We start from the raw sequence: 21,100 nt of genomic DNA, 5'->3' as shown, positions 1-21,100 counted from the left end.
TTGCTTCATTTCCTGACCACAGTATAAAAATGTGGCATAGCAATTAGGTAGATGTGATTTTAATATCTAGTTACTATTAAATACTGGTTTGTATTATTTCAAACAGTTTCTAATGTTAAAGTTTTCTTTTTAAATGAAGTCATTCCGTGCAATATTTGGTAAGTCTATCAAAAATCGTATTTAAAGACGGTCAATATTTGAAGTTGCAAAGCTCTTATTTTATTTTCAATCGTTATGTTAACAACATTTGATGACTTTTACGATCCAAACGATTTCTCCATCATATACTTTCATAATTGTTTGGAAATTCTCCAAATGTGATGATATAGTTGTCTTTAAAATATAAGACTATGATTTTCTATCTTCTGTGGAGGTTCACTTGCGTTTGAGGCAGTGAATGTTACAGGAAAAATGTCGTTAACGTTTTAAAGGTTTAAACATTCAAAAATACACTTACTTCACGTTTGGTCTCCGTAGTCACTAACGCTCCTTTGACGTTCCGACTAAAATAAGGCCAAAATAATTAAATAAAATGATTGTCCAATAAATACAGTACACTACTATATAGTAAAGTTTGACAACGTTACAAATATTTATTTTACATTGTCCTCTGGAAAGATAAGTCACAATTTGTATTTTATTTTATCATATATCAATTACAATATTTCACATAGCTGCCTGTTATTTTAGGACAAGTTAAAAAAGACTTATTGACTCAGTCGTTTATCTGTATCGGTAGATAGCTGCTCCCTCAATTGAGATGAACTTTGAAGATTAACAGTAACCCAATAAAAATGGCATTTCCCACAGAACAAAACACAAACCGATGAAAGTTTAATTTTGAAATTGTCTTTAAAAATGTTGGGAATATTTTGTTTGGGTTTAATGTCTCATACATTTAGGTTGTTTTGAACCAATTAATTACTTCTAGAAAATGAGCATTTACTCTATTTCCATTAGGTTTTAATACGTCTTAATAGTTCTTTGTACGTCTTAATTGTTTAAAAAAAAATTGTATTCTGTTCGATATTTATATTTTTGTAGAAAATATAATTTTATGAAAGAAACGTGTGAACCCTTAAAATAACATATTTTTCTAGTGCTTTATGTATTTTAATTGATTCACATGAAAATTGTTCATCAAATATTACTTTTCAAATTTCACCTCTGCATTATGTAATCACGAGTTTCGATAAAACGGCACTTTTTATTTATATTGGAAATGAAGAAAAAAATGTTACTTTTACACACATTAAATGATAGTGCCTATTAATGGAAACAAATTCAAAAACAAAAATATATTTCCCTAAAAGAGCCGACCACGACATCAACGATTAAATCAATTGACAATCCTTACAACGGCCAATGGTACACCTTTCAACAGCAATTGATAAATGATAAACAGCCATTTCTTACAACACTGGTATTATTCTTACAACGATGATAAATATATTTGGTATGTATAGCGCAATTGATAAATATGGTATATATAAAGCAAATTCAATTTTTACTACAGCGAATTTCGATAAAAGTGAGGGTTCTTTTCCTAAAAGAACCGACAACGACATCAGCGATTAACTCAATTGACAATTCTTACAACAGCAACGTTTTGATGAGTAAAGTCAGTATATCTTTTAACTTACTTCATTGTAATCGTTCATTCATATTAATTGAGTACACAAACTTAATAATTTTCACTAGTTAAGTACTTAATTAAGTCGACAGGGTATTTAGTGTACGGAAATATTTAAATTGTATCGACTATGCATCTTTAGCGCTTACGAAGCATTACATTCTAAGGAAAGGCAAATTAAACATTTTGGTTACACCAAAAAAACAAACGCATTTTGATGTTACAAAGAACAAAATGTACACAATACGCTAAGCTCTTTGTCAGATCAAAGAACGCTTTATGGCCATCTTAAACAAATGTAAAAGATGGGCATTTATCAATTGTCTTGCAACTTAAGGAACTGTTCATGAATGGAAGTTGACTTAATTTATCTATTCAAACTTAGACTTGATTTGAGGAGAAAGAGTTGACATCCTGCGTAATGACTTTCCAATAGAATTGTTGACACAATAATAGAAAGTCTTTAACTACTTCTGTACATCATCATGATATTCCAACAAATATATAAGTTCAATAGTTGGCATCCTGCGTAATGACTTTTTTCCCAAACAGTTTTTTTTTTTCACAATAATAATAATAAGTCTTTAACTACTACGGTACGTTATCATGATTTTCCAATAAAGTAGAATTTGAGGGACACAATCAACTATTATACTGCGTTCTCAGAGACAGAACAGACTATTGTTCCAGAATGATATGTTTCCTTAAACAAACAAGTGACACTCCACGAAATGGCCATTTCATATCCACTGTGTGTTTATAAAATAATGCTAAAATTTTCAAGAAGGCAGATGTTCATCAAAGCTGAATATTCTCAAATACCTATTTAAAATTACACCGACTGAACCTTCGATATCTATAAATGACGGACAGAAAATGTGCAGTTGCTTTTCGTTCTCTTTTTACTAACTGGTTAGTAAATTTTAGCAAACTAAATCTGCGTAGCCATGATTTCTTTTTCGCTGAATATTTAATATATGATAGCGACATTTGGATATGTTGAAATCAACATATTAAATGAACAATTCAGAAATACTGTTGCAAAATGTTTCCTATGAAAAGTCTAAGCTTCCCATATTCAGTTCAAGTATGATTCGGATCGGGATTTTCAAGACGAGGGCAATTTATTGATGAAGCAATCACACAAAACTGATAAAGAACCTTTTGTCATTTGTTCAATTTTGATTTAAAGAAGATATAATTCTAAGAATGAATCTTATGTCGTAAACGTTGTGTGTTCGATAAATATTTAAAATAAACATACTAATTACAAAACGAAGCTAACGAAAGATACTCCGTATGTTTTTATTTTCAATGACAATGTATTTTACAGTTCAAAATGTGTATCAGTTTTGCAGATTATACTTTAACTATACTAATACTAATTATACTTATAACTTTATATAAAGTAATTATTTGTACTTCGATTATGGAATCCGTCTGAGCTTTTTTTAACAAAGTCATTATTTAAGGAATTTAGGGAATGATAGAAAAATATACCAGTTGGTAAATGTGTTCTATACTACTATTTGCTTAACGAATAGAGAAAAATCAAATAGCGAAGCTTTAAATTGACATCCATAAAGTGTGACTTAATCGGTTGATGATGATGTATGTTATTTTACTATTGAAATATTATTTTTAATTCCTTCATGTCTGTCAAAATATTACGTTTCTACAACTTACAGAATAATGCGCAATAATTTAAGCAGACTAGTACAAATCGCAGCTAGGAAAAGACAGTCCGTATCTTCTCATTTTCAACGACAATGTAATTTACCGTTCAGAGTGTGTCGATATTTCGCAGATTAATTTATATAAAATGATTACGTGTACTTCAATTGAAAAATTCCGTAAGATATTTTAGTACAGAGTTATTGTTATAGAAGTTAAGGTAACTAACATGTAAACATGGCTCCTTTGGTAAATGTGATCTATGCACTATTTATTATTTGCTTAATTAACTAATAAAGACAAATCAAATAACGAAACGATAATTAACAACTAGTAGGTGTGACTGTCGAATTCGTCTTCATTGGTACTGTTAGTTACAATGTTTAAAGTAATATTTTTATCTCTTCGATTAAGTGCAAGCAAATCACCAAAGAAGAGTGTAAGAGGGTTTAGCACTGTAGATCAAAAATATATCAATTGAGTACTGCTTAAACATCGAAACGGTTATTTGACAGATATTACGAGTGAAATATAAAGTAAAGGAAAAAACTTACCCCTTCTTGAGAAGACACGCTGCTGGAAATAAAAATGATGAGAAACAGAGAGGTTAAACCTCCACGATGTCTTCTTAACAAGTACAACATTGTACAAAGTTACCTCTTGCGGTATAAAGTTGGAATGAATGTCAAATCCATACTGCGACAATGAAGCCTGATACGAAATGAACCGGGATAATACAGTGGTGGTAGGCAACCATTCTTATACTCATTCGTCTAGATATATTATATTATTATATTAGTATTTCTGTCAGGGGCAGTCGGTGTAGCTCACGTGGTTTATGTTCAGATTTCATGGCACCATTACAGTACGGTACAAGTTATTACCTTAAAAGGTATTGAAATGATGCAAGACCATACGTCGTATTTAGTTTTTATTTCTTGGCATCGTTAAGCTAAACAATATGACATATATTGACATATAAATAAGTATAACAATATCACAGGGTTGTCAGTATAGCTGTGGCATAACCAACCACATTACCGATCGAATTGGTTTTAACAAAGCCAACAATAGGTATGGGAAGATTGGGAGCAAGAAACTCCCCCCCCCCTCCTCTCCCATGCTCCTTGTAATCCCGTCAATGCAGTGGGATGAGGTATGGAAAATAAGCCATAGGAATTTTAAAATCCACCTGACATTAACAAATGTCAGAGTTGAATTCATTAGATCTCTATTCGTAATTCGAAATCAATATTTGATCATTTTATATATACGACGTATTTAAATTAAAATCAATATTGATCCTCTCGGTAAAAATTCCCCCATAGAACATTCTTAACTTTATATTTCCTTCTACTTGAAACAGGCACAAATGGTATGATACATTGTTGCTAGTTTATTATTTTTCTTTTCGAAGAAGGACCTTAACAACTTGTAGTTGCCATTACTATAACAAACATATATTTGAAGCATTAAATCTTTCATTTTTTTTCTTACTAACTACTTATTTCTTTATGTATTCCCTTATTTTTTGTGTGCCAAAGGAATCAAGTCGATAAGAAAATTATGTTTTGGAACATTTGGATTTGGAAATTCAATAGTTTCCTTTAGTATTGTTCCTACGACAGTAGTGTTACACGCGCAGTATAAAATCGCTATCTCTTCGTTTTTGGGATTTCCTAGGTACGTGTTTATTACGTGCCTACAAAAATAAAGACAGACAGATAAACTTAGTGCATAACCGGAAAAAAATAACAATAAAGCGATAGCTACGATGGATCTGTATTCTTCACGTCAATTTGTTTTGAGAAAAATGTCTTACATTTTGATAACATACCTTCCTATCAACATGTCATGTCAATGGACTTAATCCGCAAATACGCATTGTATCTTACTTTACTTAACACTATATACAGGTATACAAATGAATGGAAGACTTATTATGGTCTGATGTAGTATTGAGTTCATTGGACATGATTTTTGTTAATTTGTGGAACAATTCCATATAGAACTTTTATCATGGAGAATATTTAAGAACGTTGATGTATGGTACAGATGGAATGAGACATAAACATCCGGAATTAGTTCTGCTACAGTATCATCAACATCTAGTGATAGCTATTCAGCTATATATATATATATATCCAGTTATAACAAAAACACCAAGAACTAGCTATGATACAGCATCAGCACCAGCAAGTGATGTACATGCAGCTACAACATAAACATCAGGAACTAGCTCAGCTACAGTATCAGCAAAAGCAAGTGATATATGACAAGCTATAACAAAAACATCAAGAAATAGCTATGCTACAGTGTCATCAACATCAAGTGATGTCAATCCAGCTACAACTGTAACATCAGGAACTAGCTCTCCGGAGCAAGAGTTGTTGTTCAGTGAGTTATCAGGGTCCTCTAAGGATCTGAGAAATAAAAGAATTATAAACCACGCTACAATTCTCACCATTTCTACTTACAAACGAGAACTAAATCACAAACAGAAGGATACAAATAAGAGGGTAAACAATAAACAATGATATCCAACAAACACGAAGAGAGAAAGCCACCAAATTCACAAAGAGGAAGAAAGTCCAAAACAATGATGAATCCATCTAAAGCAGGCAAACCTTAATGTCCCAAGAAAGGTAAAGACTGGAACTGCTAAATTACAAAGAAGATTGGGCTAACAGCAATGCTGGAGAGCAGAGAGATTAAATATCGAAGTTGTGAAGACTGGGCACATGAACTATGTGCAAGCATTGAAGGATCGCCAGAAATATTTCTCTGTACTGTTTTGAAATTTAATATCGTTCTTGTCGATGGGACACTATGGACAGACGGTTTACATTCACTACAGTTGCGGGAATATGGCCACCTAATAAAATTACCAGATGCCACCTTAACATTCTTGTTAGATTACTCTTTCGTTCTTTCAAGTAGCTATTGAGTGTTATTTACAACAGTTCATAAATACACAAGTCTGCAGTTAAATAGCTCCTTGCTGCTCTTTTTTATGTTTTTTTTTTTCAATTACGAGGTCCATAATTCCCTCTTTACCCTCTAACTGCAACCTAAGACCAGTTGAGACGAAATTCCCCTTCCTTTTGAAAATGTATATGTTCATGATGGCGAGAGAAATTTCAGATTGAAAACACCAGAACTCCGAAAGTTATTATGAGAAACACAAATAAACTGAATATGAAATTGACTGTAACTACCATGTTGAACAATGCATTTACTTTGACTTTCTTTGACCTTCATGTAAGGATGTAATTTGCCACAATAACTATCAGATTAAATCATTTCAGTGAGACATATTTTTCGTAGAATTTCATTTATACATGTTATACTGACACTTTTGAATATTTTATTATATAGCAGAACGTTCTAATTATTATAAGAAATAGAGAAGTAACGCCAAGATAACCCTTGCACACGTGTCTTCGTGACTCTGATTTTTTGTAAGAACAACGGAATAATAGAGTCAACGTAACCGTTCGACGTAACATATTCAATAGGACGGTCCTTAGTTTGACATGTTGTAAGGCAGGTTGTTAAAGAACCAATAGGATCAGGCAACGAGGCATCTGACCAACGATCCTAAAGCAAAGGTAAAATACAATTTTGTTGTCTTCTTTATTACTGGTGCCTTATTAAAAGAAATCAAGCCAGGCGCGTCGCAAGCCTCGGCGGTGTGAAGGGCAAACAATGTTTTTTTTTTCTTCTCTCTTAGAGTCAGAAAATGGACGTTGAGATAACACATCTGTTGGTAAATGACTTTTCACGAAAACTAATCAGCTTTACCCTCTGTGCCGAACTCTTACTGAACACACACCCGATACACACAGAGAAGACAGTTACTACTGAAAATTTGAAAGTTTTGTACCAGAGTACAGTCTGGATCGTGCTATAAATCGGTAGCATGTGCTATTAGGATTATAGTAAGAACTGAAGATATGTGCAATTCCAACAAATCAAGTTGTTGGGATATTTCGTGATGACACATATCCTCAGTTTCTATTGTAATCATTATAGCACATGCTATCGATTTATCAAATTTTTCAACACGATCCAGTTTTAACTGTGGTACAAAACTTTAAGATTTACAGTAGTTACTGTGATATCTGTGTGAATATGCTTGAACACAACATTTTGATTGGATCGTTCTTTGAAGGGTCACTCCTCCAATATGTTTGTTCCAATTTTTCTTAACGTACTTGGTAATCAGGGGCGGATCCAGGGGGGCCCGGGGGGCCCGGGCCCCCCTTTTTGAAAATCCTGATTTTTTTTTTTTTTTTTTTTTTTTTTTACCGCGTTCGAGGGAAAGAACCCCATGCGTGATCAGTGGCGTAGCTACGGGGGGCCTGAAATTGCAGACATGAGATCCATATTTTCAGGCTAGGTACATGCTGCTTAGAATACTCGGGAAGTGCCGTTTCCGGCCATCTGGGGGGTTTGTAAAGCCAAAAATTTTCTTGTACGCTCCGCGCCAACCGATGATGGCGCTCCGCTTAGATAGTCTTACGTTCAGGCGCGGCTGGACCAGTCAGACCCCCCCCCCTGTCACAAATCCTGCATCCGCCCCTGATATGTCATTGAATATTCCACAAAACAACTTTTTATGTCCACGAAACTGTCGAAACATGATTTTCACTACTGGTAGAGATATAAAATATTGGGAATTCTGAATTTCCTGCAAACATGCGGCTGTGCCTGTTCAATACTCACTACTGTATCGCCTTAAAAAATGATGAGTGGAAATAGTTTCTCCAGGACAGTATCGTATCGTGGGTATCGAGTGCGTCTGATATACGAACGTACGTAGTACGTACGTACGTACGTACGTCTATGATGATATGCACTATACTGTACTGATAAAAACATAGGTGAATTTCACTCCATGGGAGTGATCACTGAGCACATTCCGGTATAAGAGTGAATTTCCACTCCATTGGAGTAAATCTTAACTCCTAATAGAGTTATATTCACTCATATTAGGAGTGAGGGTTAACTCCAATAGAGTTAAATTTTACTCTTAATTTGAAGTGCGCCGAGTGATCACTATGTTGCTAGATATATGAAGAAGAAATTTACATACCAATACATGTTATCGGTCATCGATTGGCACAAAAAGCCAGATTCTGATGACAGCTGCCTCAAGAAACCCAATAAATGGCCTAATAAGCACCGAGCCATCAATGTGGACCATTACCGAAACATCGATGCGTGTTAGTCTTCCACCCCCTTCCTCTAATGCTATTTAAGTCCACATGTGGGCATATCCTGCAAATCTACCGATAGCCCACAGGGGTTTGAGTTGGGAGAAAGGCCTTGACAGCTTGAAACGACAAATGATGCCAACTTCCCTCAAGTTAAAAGTCTGGCTGAGTTGGCAAGGCCAGTCAGCATGAAAGAGAAAAAACTTTTTTTGCATTTCTGTCACCAAAGTTGCACATCTTTTTGGTTGCTATTTTGCCTCACAGGTGCCATCTCCTGCGATCTGGGGGGGTGCTGAAATCTCAAATTTTCTCTGTATGCTCCGCGCCAACCAAGGTGGCGCTCCGCTTAGATAGTAAACTCCGCCCCCCCCCCCAAGAAAGAACAGCCCCCCATGGCCCCCCCACTCAAAAAATCCTAGCTACGCCACTGTGCGTGTAATTTTTTGTAAAATAAATTTGCAAAAAGAGTACACCATCATTCTGATAAAGTGAAGGTGAGAGGGGCACTCTGACTGCATCAATAGTCTCCATCTGGAAGGGGGCATCCAAGATGAAATGGCCTGGAGTAGCCTGGTAAAAAGTAGTTTGCATCACCACCTACTCCCCAAAGACGTAAATCCCAGCTCATTGCTCGAAATTGCAAATATATGCCCGGCAAACCATGAATACATGATTTATTGGAAATAAATTTTACTCCAAACTTTCACGAAAAGTAGCACCAGATTGCACCGAGGCCCTGCATATTTTGTGAAATTTTCCCAAAGGGGAGGGGGCACCCACTCCCCTTAGACCCCTCCCCCAGGACGACGATTAGGCATTTCCCATCTGGGCCCCCCCCCCTTCGGCGAAATCCTGGATCCGCCACTGGTAATGGTGGCACAGGTACAGTAACGTTCATATCAACTCGTAGAAAATGTTTAATACATAGTAAAGTAGCTTTTTGCGTTTTTCGCCGTTTATCCACACTTTTGACATGTCCATCGAGTTGTTTATATGTATTCATAACAAAACAGCAAACTAAGATATTAGCAATATATTTTCCCATAAAAATTCCTCATTGAAAAGTATTCAAATACAGTTCCACTAGTTTGAATTCCACCAATCAACGAATAGCTCATATGTTTATTTATGAGCCGTTGCTTTAAAAAGATTCATTCACAGCAATCCGAAAAGGTTGCGTCGTTATCACTGCAATACTCAATGTGAACAAATAAAGCATGGTGTTGTAGAACATAATGGTGTACTTGGTTGCTAACTTCGCCAGGAAAGTCAAAATGATTTACCTCATTATTCAATGACGTTCATAAAATTTAAATATTCATATGATGGGCTTTATTGCGATCCTAACGGAAATTTAACTTCGAGAAAAACAAACTTTAAATGTTGTAAATTTTTCGACTTTTTATCCATGCACCATATGAAGTTAGATTTGAATAGATAAGCTAGTTATGTATGTCGTTATGGCATCGTGGGGTCAATGAGGTTGAAAAAAGGACGCAAAAAGCTGCTTTAATGGAAGACATCTTCTATGAATATTGTATCCGATCTCGTTGTTTGCATCTACTACGTTAGCGGCGACAAATTAATTGTATCGAACGTTTCGGAAGGATTTGCACACTTGATTATGAGTATGTGATTTTAAGTGTTTAAACGGACTAAAATCCCAATCGGGAATATACTGCATTATAAGACCATTATTAAATGTGTTTGCACAGTATACTAAAAGATATATCTCCCGAAAAAAAGTTTTCTCACGCCAATTACATTTTACATATGTTTTTTTTGTGTTAAAATCATATCTCGTAAAATTTGATGAGGCTTTAAGATGATAGCCTACCAATAAAAAGAGGGCTTACCCTATTCGGGAAAATAACCGTCAAAAACAACGACATCATGGTGTCAACATAAATGGTAATGCTATGTTTTGGTCTGTTTCTTTTCAATGCTAGAGGCTCTGTAAAACAAATGGATGAATTTATCACCCTATTCATACAGGCACAAAAAACATTTAGTCGGTAATGGTTTGTTAGGTAAACGTAAAGCACTTTTGTATGAGTCAATAAATTATTATTTGTGCTAGTCATTTGACATAAAAATAATTTGTGGACGTTATACTAGTAGAAAGAGAACAACGCATACTTTATTTCTTTATTTGTTCATGTATATTTATTTCAACAAATATTTCATATTATGTCTAATTGATCATTATTCAGTATTGTCAAGTCTCTACCACACATATATCAGCGTTGTGAAATCGTTATCCACAGTGATTAACAAGTGGTTACCACGCATTTTCTTTTTCCAGTGAGAATACTGATTCATCTGAAAACTACAATATAGTCAGAGTATTTCGAAAATTCCTTTCTAGTTCTATTACTCTTCAAGCGTGTCTGTAACTACATAACATCACAGTTTATTGTTATCTGGATTCATCTGGCCAGCGAGGTTCCTTAAAAGTAATGCATCGAACGTATGGAATATTGGTAGATTGTGAATCTTTACAGTAGGGTAGACGTTAAGTACTAAATTAGTTGCATTATGAAATCACTGTTGAATTGTTATTCACAATATATATAAGTGAGGACTGTATTTTGACGAAACCATCCACAAAATGTTTTTGGTAGGCGTATGTCTTCTTCGCTTGGTTTTTCAACGCTTCATTAGGTTCGAGGCCGTATTTTCATTTCTGTTGACCTTATGTTGTATTGACCGCCAGGGAAAGTATACCAATAAATGGTATGAGATCCAATGTACCGTGGATTGAGGTCACAATAATAATTATAATTATACCACCATGCGGTGTAATAATTAGCGGCATAATGGTAATAAGAATAACCATCGTTGTCACGATCTCGTGTAGAGAATTCAGCACCGTTGCTATAACGCATAGCGTCGTAACCTAGGTAAGAGGGAAACAAGAGTGTATGGAATCAAGAACAGTTATAGAGCAAAACGAAGGCGAAACAGGTTACAATTCTGATAGTATTGTAAAAGATTGACCGGTCATTTCATGGAACTATCAAATATTAAAATCTGACAGTTTTGCTCTTCTAATTTCCTTTCTCTATTTTGTTGTAGCCACGAGCTGTATTCTGTATGAGTTATTGTGTAATATTGTGAAATGTCAAAACATCTAATCGCGCATACATCTTTGCATTTTTGTATGCGTAATGCTAGATCGAGAATATACGGTGTGTGTACATGTCGACTGATATTTTGCTCCATTTTTTGTCACAGGACTAATATTTTGTTGGAAAACACACACCCGTGTGTGATAATGTAATCGTGTGTTCGGGATAGCTATCGACATGAGCCACTGGAGGTACTTAACATATGACATCTGTTGAACACGTGCTTGTAATTCGTTCATTATATCAAACTTAATGAAATTTTTATTTTTGATCTTATGATTGTTGTGCATATCGAAAACGATATAACATTACGCCGGTTTTTATGTTACCTCCTTTCGGGTTCAGTTTTCAGTTTTCTTTATATTCCAAAATTAATAACCTCTCTCTCTTGATATATCATTATGCTTTATCTAACCATTGTAAATCAAAAGTTACAATACATGATATTGCTAGACTATTGATTTATAGTTTTCTTTCTGAAAATTGGAATACTAATTTAAATGACAGGTTGCAGCCGTTACCAAATCAAATTACAATGTTCTCCCAATCATAAAAAGAATATTTCATACCAAAAATGTATTTATACAATTATTTCTCTTTTATTTTATTGTGGAAGGGGTGGGGGGTTAAAAGGCTGCACTGCATAACATTTTGATAAATCTGATAGCATCATCTTACAAGAGCACCTAAGTGGCCATATCCAATTGACATTGTGATTATGGAGCTCCATTTATTTTACTTTACACTTAAAGCTGGTATTCCGTGTCATCTACAATGGGACATTACGTCATGCTACAGACATATTACATATGTCCAGCCTGGTCGATTCAATGTGATGAGTAGCTACGACGAACAGTCACATTTACAATAAATATCTACGAGGTCTTCCGATATCCGCACGATCCTGGATACATCGAGTCATCTTGATGCAGCTAATTCATGTTTTATTGACGTTGTTGCTTACAATGACATGCAAATATCATCGCTTAGTTTAATTTACAGCACATATAGCTGCTATCGTACGTATAATATTGCTTTTTTGTAATGAAAGGTTAATAGTGGATTCTCATTAGATTTGTTGCTTTATCTGTCAATCTTTAAAGCTTCTAGCTTGTGGTAGTTAATGTCTATTGTCGAAAACTCCAAAACAGAAGACCTTATATTGCTAATCACCCTGTTATTAATATGGTGATTACACATTTTTCATATTTCATTACCGCTGAAAGCAGTCCGTTCAATCATAGGTCATTTAGCTATCATATTATTTGACTACCAGACACATCAGATTATAAAATGTAGTTGGGAAAGAAGAAGAAGAACTCACCTACTGTACTGGAAGAGTCATAACCACTGACGCTGAGTAAGTAATTAGTTGCCTCGTTGCCTACGCTGAAGGAACTGTACTTAGCATAGTAATGTTCTCCAGATTTGGAAACAAAGTCTATTCTTAGTTCATATTGAGTTTGGCTCGTCAAGGCTGCAAGTTTGTCATTTCCAAGCCAGAAATTTCCATCGACGTCGCCGAAAGTATCTTTGTAATCGTCCCAGTATAAGAAAAAGTCGACGCTACTATCAACACGGCGTTGAAAGACCTGTAAGTTCAGTGATTAAAAGAAAAAGGACTTAATCATTTAAAAAGCTGGTTATCGATCTCTAATAAATGGTTACTATTTACCTGCAAGGGTTATCATTCATTTTCATAAACTTGGTATTACTTCATATGCAAAAGTCAAAAATATTTCATTGCTTCTCCAACAGTAGACGTGGAACTTATACTTTCATGCATATGATGAAATGATCTCATTATGCAATGCACTTTCTTTTCAATTAACTACGAACAAGACATGTCAAAAGTAACGTGTCTAGGCAACTACAATTGTACATTATAAATATAACTCCACTAATCAAGGAGAATAATGATCGTCTATATAGGACGAAATATACATGACTCTCCAATTTGATCGAATATAATCTAGACTTACTTTAAATAATACTTATGCTAAAATAAAGAAATATTCATATCAGAAAAGTCTTCCACGAGACAGGAAACAAAAACCAATCAACTTGATAGACCATCAACTCCACTTCCCCAGTCCCTTTACATTAAGACAGAAACCGCTTTAGACTAAGTTTCAAAGTTAAAATCCTTTTTGGTGAGATTTAATATCTTATAGCGTCCAAATGGACCACTACATTTCGTACTATAATCAGCATTGAAACTCATGAAAAGTACAACAATGGCTATGAAAATTAAGTAAATTGAACTTTACCAATATTTATCCTTGAAATAACAAAAAAATTTAGGTGGACGATTAATAACATACCAACCAGCCTCCTCCATCTGTGACATCGCACGTGACCTGAAATGGCCCATCTGTCCACCCAGCTGGTTGTATATTTTGGATACTATCCGATGTTGCTCCTCTCAATCCACCACAGTCGACAGAAGTGGATTGAGTACACTCGACTCCATCGCCCGTGTACCCTGTGTTACAGTAACACTGTAATATGCTTTGTCGTTCCTCACAGTTACCATTGGGACTGCACCGGTATGTATCATCACAGCTTAACAGACCGCTGTTACAAGAACATCGTTTGGTACAAGGAGGGTTCACATATACTTTACCTTCCTAACGAGATAAAACGGTGAGCATTTTCAAGTAGATACATGATACTTAAATCCCTTAATGGGAATACTCAATGTTCCATGTGGAGACATAATAAGCAGTGCAATATGTGACATTCCTTCATAAAATTAGAGCAGCTGCAGGAAAAAAACTTGACGTTTTTAAAATTAATAATTTCAAGCACCATAATAACTGTTTTGTTCCTGCTTTTTACCTCATTGTAAATTAGTTTGATACGTAAACATTTAGGAATGGTATCTTACCGTTAGGACTACTCCTTGACCGTTCTCTGCTTCCTCTATGAAACAAGTACAATTCTCTCTAGGTATACAGTCTTCCCCGTCCATCAAGAACCCATCGGGACAAACGCAAGTGGGTGTACTTGAGCATGACTCGGTGCATGTAGGATCGGCGCAAGAACCTTCGCATTTACACCTGTTGAGAACCTTGTTGGTAGGACACCACTCGAAGTATGTGTCTGGAATAGCAATAACAATTAAGTTACAACATAAAAAAAGGGAAAGCGTTATGCAAAGTGTCTGATAATCTATCATCTCAATAACACATCATGTTAATAAGTTATGATTTGATATTGTAGAAAAATGCGAAACATGCTTGACAGCTTAAATGACACATCTAAATAAACAAATGAAATAAATAGCTAATCACTCTCTGCCTTTACTAGATGAACAAAATACATCGATTAATGAAGAAACCATGTCTGAGCTGAGTGCTTGATAGCAAGGACAAACAAAGTGCTAATGGGGGAAATACAATTTAGATGCTGCAAAATGAAGATTAAATATAACAACGAGCTAATTCTTCCAAATATATCTTGGTTTATGGCATGGGTGTCATCTTGGTTGAGGCTGGGAGGCATATTGTTAGTAAGCGGAATAGTCCAGCTCTTTATCACACTGCATGTCAAAAAATTAATATCATCAAATAATTGAAACATGTGTGAATAAGCAATAATGGCAATATTTTAATTTCACTGATGAAACATATTAAATTTCAGTTCGGGCGAGAAATGTTACCAGTTAAGAAGTTTATCAGTTTAATAACCCACCTGCTGCTCCTGTATACTCTCCAGTGCTAACCAGTTTGTAATGACTGAAGCTGTCACTGATGCGGAAAGTTTCATACGTCACGAAGAATGAAATACCGGTTGCTGTGGTTAGATCCATGCGGAGCTGATATTTCTTCTGATTGGTGATGTAGGATATTTTCTCATTGCCGAGCCAAAATTCATGAGAAAGGAAACCAAAACCATTTTCATAATCGTCCCACGTACGATTAAAGTTGATTGAACTATCCTCTCGTCTCTGTATGACCTGTTGAAATAATTTGAGACATAAAAATATCAAACTGATTGAATTGTAAGACCGTTAGCTATTAGCTGTAAGACTAGTGAGAAACAAAAGAAAGGCAAAACTATACTGAAACATGGAACAAACAACCTGCAGGAAGAGAAGAATGAGATATTAAAACACAAATTAAAATCACTTACAAACCACAACAAATGATCCAAAAATATTGATGGGAATACTATATAAATATGACAAATATATGAGTTGCGTTACCATTCGCCAATATAGTATTCTGATTTCAGTCAGGAATATGTGGAAAGTATTAAAACGTGTTGGAAAACTATGTTGGAATTAAGATATGGTTCGGTTGATTTTACGAAGGAGCATGACAGATGATTCGAACAGCTTCTTTTGTGTAACATCAAACTATATATTATTACATCATTATAGTATAAAAAGTTCTGTAGTATGAGCAATGTATTATTGTAACAAGAATAATTTCAATTCTGGTGACAAATCTTGCAATGAAAACACAATATTCACAGTATGAAATACAACACCTACCGTCCATCCGCCATCACCTAGACTGTTGTTACAATATACTTCAAAAGGTTCGGGATAGCCATCTGGTTTGATGACGTAAACACCATCGTTTATAGACGATGGACATTGGCTTAGCACTTCATGGCAGTCTCGTGGGTAATCAGCACGTTGGTAGAAGAAAAACGATGACGCTAAAAGAATAAAGTATCACAACATAAGCCTACTTCACATCAAGCTAAGAGATTTCAAAAATAGTTTGTTTTTATTTCATAGCATTGAGAAACCGAGATCATATAGCCTACCTTTAATGTTTACTATGTCAATCGTCACAACCACTTGCGTCATTTCCTGACCACAGTATAGAAAAATGTGGCATAACAATTAGTTAGATGTGATTTTAAAATCTAGTTACTATTAATTTCTGGTCTGTATTATTTCAAACAGTTTCCAATTTTAAAGTTTTCTTTTTAAATGAAGTCAATCCGTGCAATATTTGGTAAGTTAACAAAAACCGTATTTAATGACGGTCAATATTTAAAGTTGCAAAGCTCTTATTTTATTTACAATAGTTATGTTAACAACATCTGATGGCTTTCACGGTAAGTTCCAAACAATTTCTATACCATATACTTTCATATATGTTTGAACATTTTTCAAATGTTATGATATAGTTGTCTGTAAAAGATAAGACTATGATTTTCTATTTTCTGTGGAGGTTCACTTGCGGTTGAGGCAGTGAAGGGGAGAGGAAATAAGGGTAGGAAAATGTTACAATGTCGTTAACGTTTTAAAGGTTTAAACACTTAAAAGTACACTTACTCAAAGTTTGGTCTCCGTGGTCATTTACGCTCCTTTGACGTTCCGACTAAAATAAGGGCAAAATAATTCAATATAATGATTGCCCAATATATAAAGTATACTACTATATAGTAAAATGTTACAACGTTACATTTTTTTTTATTTTACATTGTCTTCTGTAAAGGTAATTCTTTATTTTTATTTTATCATATATCAATTACAATATTTCACATAGCTGCTTGTAATTTTAGTACAAGTAAAAAAAAGACTTATTGACAGTACACCGATAAAAAATGGCATTTCTCACAGTACAAAACACAGACCGACAAACGTTTAAGTTTAGAATTGTTTTGAAACATTGTAATATTGTTTAGGTTTAATGTCCCATACATTTAGCTTGTTTTGAAGCCGATTAATTTCCTCTAGACAATAAATATTTACTCTATTTCTATTAGGTTTTGCCTTCTTTGTAGTTTAAAACAATATATTCTGTTCGATAGAGTTTCTTGTGGAAAATATAATTTTATGAAAGAAACGTGTAAACCTTCAAAATATAGTATTTTTTTAATGCAATATGTAATTCAATTAATTCACATGAACATTTTTCATTAAAGAGATTCTTTGCAAATTTCACCTCTGCATTGTGTATTCACGAATTACGATAAAATGGAACTCATATTTATATTGGAAATAAAGAAAAAAATGTAACTTTTACACACATTAAATGATGGTGACTATTAATAGAAACAAATTCGTTTTACTTGTATTTACAGCTGTTTGGGATAAGCGTAAATATGATGAAACTTTGTAGCGCGTTAAAAATGCTGCAATGAAAGGAAGTACCGTCTTGATAACTTTATTTTGTATATTTTCCTAAAAGAACTGACAACGACATCAATGATTAAATCAATTGACAATCCTTACTACGGCCAATGATGCACCTTTTAACAGCAATTGATAAATGATAAACAGTCAATTCTTACAACACTGATATTATTCTTACAACGATGATAAATATATTTGGCATATATGGCGCAAATGATAAATTTGGTATATATATATAGCAAATTTTCCTAAAAGTACCGACAACGACATCAGCGATTAAATCAATTGACAATTGTTACAACAGCAACGTCTTGATGAGTAAAGTCAGTATATAGTTTGACTTACTTCATGGTAATCGTTCATTTATATTAATTTAGTACACAAACTTAATCATTTATACTAGTTAAGTCGTTAATTAAGTCGACAGGGTATTTAGTGAACGGAATTATTTAATTTGTATCGACTATGCATATTTAGCGCATACGAAGCATTAAATTCTATGGAAAGGCAAATTAAACATTTTGATAGACCAAAGAAACGCATTTTGATATTACAATGAACAAAATGTACACAATACGCTATACTGTTTGTCAGACCAAAGAACGATTTATGGACATCTTAAACAAATGGAAATGATATGCATTTATCAATTGTCATGCAACTAAAGGAACTGTTTATGAATGGAGGTTGACTTATTTTATCTATTCTAACCTAGACTTGAATTGAGGAGAAAAGAGTTGAAATCCTGCGTAATGACTTTTCAATAAAATGGTTGACACAATAAAGGAGAGTCTTTAACTACTTCGGTACATTTTCATGATTGTCCAACAAATATTCTAAGTTCAATAGTTAGCATCCTGCTTAAAAGCAGATGTTCATCAAAGCTGAATATTCTCAAATACCTATTTAAAATTACACCGACTGAACCTTCGAAGTCAATAAATGACGGACAGAAAATGTGCAGTTGCTTTTCGTTCTTTCTTCCTAACTGGTAAGTAAATTTTAGCAAACCAAATTTTCGAAGCCATGATTTCTCTTTTGCTGAATATTTGCTGATGTTCATCAAAGCTGAATATTCTCAAATACCTATTCGATGTCTATAAATGACGGACAGTAAATGTGCAGTTGCTTTTCTTTCTTTTTTTCCTAACTGGCTAGTAAATTTTAGCAAACCAAATTTTCGAAGCCATGATTTCTCTTTTGCTGAATATTTTATATATGATAGCGGCATTTGAATATATTGAAATTAACATATTAAAAGAAACAACTCAGAATTAATGTTACAAAATGTTTCCTATAATTAGCAGTGGTCTATGAAAAGTCTTAACTTTCCAACGTTAATTAAGGTATGAGTCGGATCGGGATTTTTAAGATCAAAGAAATTTATTATTAAGCAATCACACAAAACTGATAAAGATTTTTTTGTCATTTGTTCGATTTTGATTTTAAGAAGAATTCTAAGAATGAATCTTATGTCGTAAACGATATGTGCGATTTTTTTTTATTTCAATTTAATATGATAATATATGGTTTTATATAATCAATTTAATGTGTAAATTGTTGTGGAATAATATTTAGAAGTTAGCTCTCCCATTGCCATCCAGTATATAAAATAAAACAAAGTAAGACTTCAGAAAGTATGAATATAAAGTTTAGCTGTTATAGAGTAATTTAAGAATAACGACTTACTGTTTATGATTTGGTATATTAGTATACGTGCCTGCAAGATATGAGGCTTTTCCTTCAACAAAAACGCGCACAAATTCAAACATACTAAGTACAAAACGCAGCTAACGAAAGATACTCTGTATTTTCTTATTTTCAATGACAATGTATTTTACAGTTCAAAATGTGTATAAATTTTGCAGATTAACTTTATATACAGTAATTATTTGTACTTCGATTAAAGGAATCCGTCTGAGTTTTTTTTTTAAAAGTCATTATTTTAGGAATTTAGGAAATAATATAAAATATACCAGTTGGTAAATGTGTTCTATACTACTATTTGCTTAACGAATAGAGTAAAATCAAATAACGAGGCGATAACTTGACATCCATTAGGTGTATGTTTTTTTTACTATTGGAATATTAATTTTAATTCCTTCAAACTATTACGTATATATAACTCGCAATAATTTAGGCATACACAATACGCATCGCAGCTAGCAAAATACACTCCGCATCTTCTCATTTTCAACAACAATGTAATTTACAACTCACAGTGTCTCGATATTTCGCAGATTAACTTCATATCCAGTCATTACGTGTACTTCAATTGAAGAATTCCATAAGATGTTTTTATACAGAGTCCGTGGTATAGTAGTTAAGGGAACTAACATGTTTAAATATACATTTTTGTAAATGTAATCTACGTTACTATTTGCTCAATTAACTAATAGAGACAAATCAAATAAAGAAACGATAAATTTACAACAAGTAGGTGTGACTACCGAATTCGACTTCATTGGTACTGTTAGTTACAATTTTTGAAGTAATATTTTTAACTCTTCGATAAAATGCAAGCAAATCACCAAAAGAGGGTTTAGCACTTCACATCAAAAACAATCAATTGTGTACTGCTTAAACATCGAAACGGTAATTTGCCAGATGTTACGACTGAAATATTAAAAATAAAAGGGGAAAAACTTACCCCTCCTTGAGAAGACACGCTGCTGGAAATAAAAATGATGAGAAACAGAGAGGTTAAACCTCCACGATGTCTTCTAAACAAGTACAACATTGTGCAAAGTTACCTCTTGCAGTATAAAGTTGGAATGAATGTCAAATCCATACTGCGACAATTAAGCCTGATACGAAATGACCCGGGATAATACAGTGGTGCTAGGCAACCATTCTTATACTCATTCGTCTAGACATATTATTATTATTATTATATTAGTATTCCTGTCAAGGGTAGTCGTTGCTCACGTGGTTTATATTCAGATTTCATGGCACCATTACAGCACGGTATAAGTTAATACCTTAAAAGGTATTGAAATGATGCAATACCATACGTCATGTTTAGTTTTCATTTCTTGGCATCGTTAAGATAACAATATGACATATATATAATGACAAATAAATAAGTATAAAAGTATTGCAGAGTTGTTAGTATTTCTGTGGCATAACCAACCATATTACCGAACGAATTGGTTTAAAAAGGCCAACAATAGGTCTGGAAAAAGTGAGAGCAAGTCACCCTTCCCACTCACATTGCTCATTGTAACCCCGTTAATACAGTGGAAGGCGGTATAGAAAACTAGCTATAGGAATTTTAAAATCCATCTGACATGAATAAATGTCAGAGTAGAATTCATTAGATCTCATTTCTTAATTTGAA

General features: G+C 33.9%; 1 protein-coding gene across 1 annotated transcript; it reads right to left on the bottom strand.

The window, feature by feature from the left end:
• Nucleotides 1–10,665: 10,665 nt before the first annotated feature.
• Nucleotides 10,666–20,557, bottom strand: LOC139973519 (uncharacterized). The gene is made up of 8 exons (XM_071980255.1): nucleotides 20,411–20,557; nucleotides 16,957–17,002; nucleotides 16,159–16,328; nucleotides 15,354–15,618; nucleotides 14,548–14,762; nucleotides 13,982–14,287; nucleotides 12,982–13,249; nucleotides 10,666–11,425 (listed from the first exon to the last, which is right to left on the bottom strand). Exons 1-8 carry the CDS (start codon nucleotides 20,498–20,500, stop codon nucleotides 11,187–11,189), a joined length of 1,599 nt encoding a protein of 532 aa, XP_071836356.1. The 5' UTR covers nucleotides 20,501–20,557; the 3' UTR covers nucleotides 10,666–11,186.
• Between the last annotated feature and the right edge of the window lie 543 nt (nucleotides 20,558–21,100).

The sequence above is a fragment of the Apostichopus japonicus genome, chromosome 9, assembly GCF_037975245.1.
Source record: "Apostichopus japonicus isolate 1M-3 chromosome 9, ASM3797524v1, whole genome shotgun sequence".
Taxonomy (NCBI): Eukaryota; Metazoa; Echinodermata; class Holothuroidea; order Aspidochirotida; family Stichopodidae; genus Apostichopus; species Apostichopus japonicus.
The sequence above is the reverse complement of the archived record's forward strand: the minus strand, read 5'-3'. Positions and strand labels throughout refer to the sequence as shown.

Bases quoted from the DNA above. Each gene is read 5' to 3' on its own strand.
- LOC139973519 (XM_071980255.1), bottom strand. From the start codon at position 20,500: ATGTTGTACTTGTTTAGAAGACATCGTGGAGGTTTAACCTCTCTGTTT. The intron at 17,003-20,410 runs GTAAGTTTTTCC...CCCTTATTTTAG, and splicing joins GCGTGTCTTCTCAAGGAGGG to TCGGAACGTCAAAGGAGCGT. The intron at 16,329-16,956 runs GTAAGTGTACTT...TTATTCTTTTAG, and splicing joins CCACGGAGACCAAACTTTGA to CGTCATCGTTTTTCTTCTAC.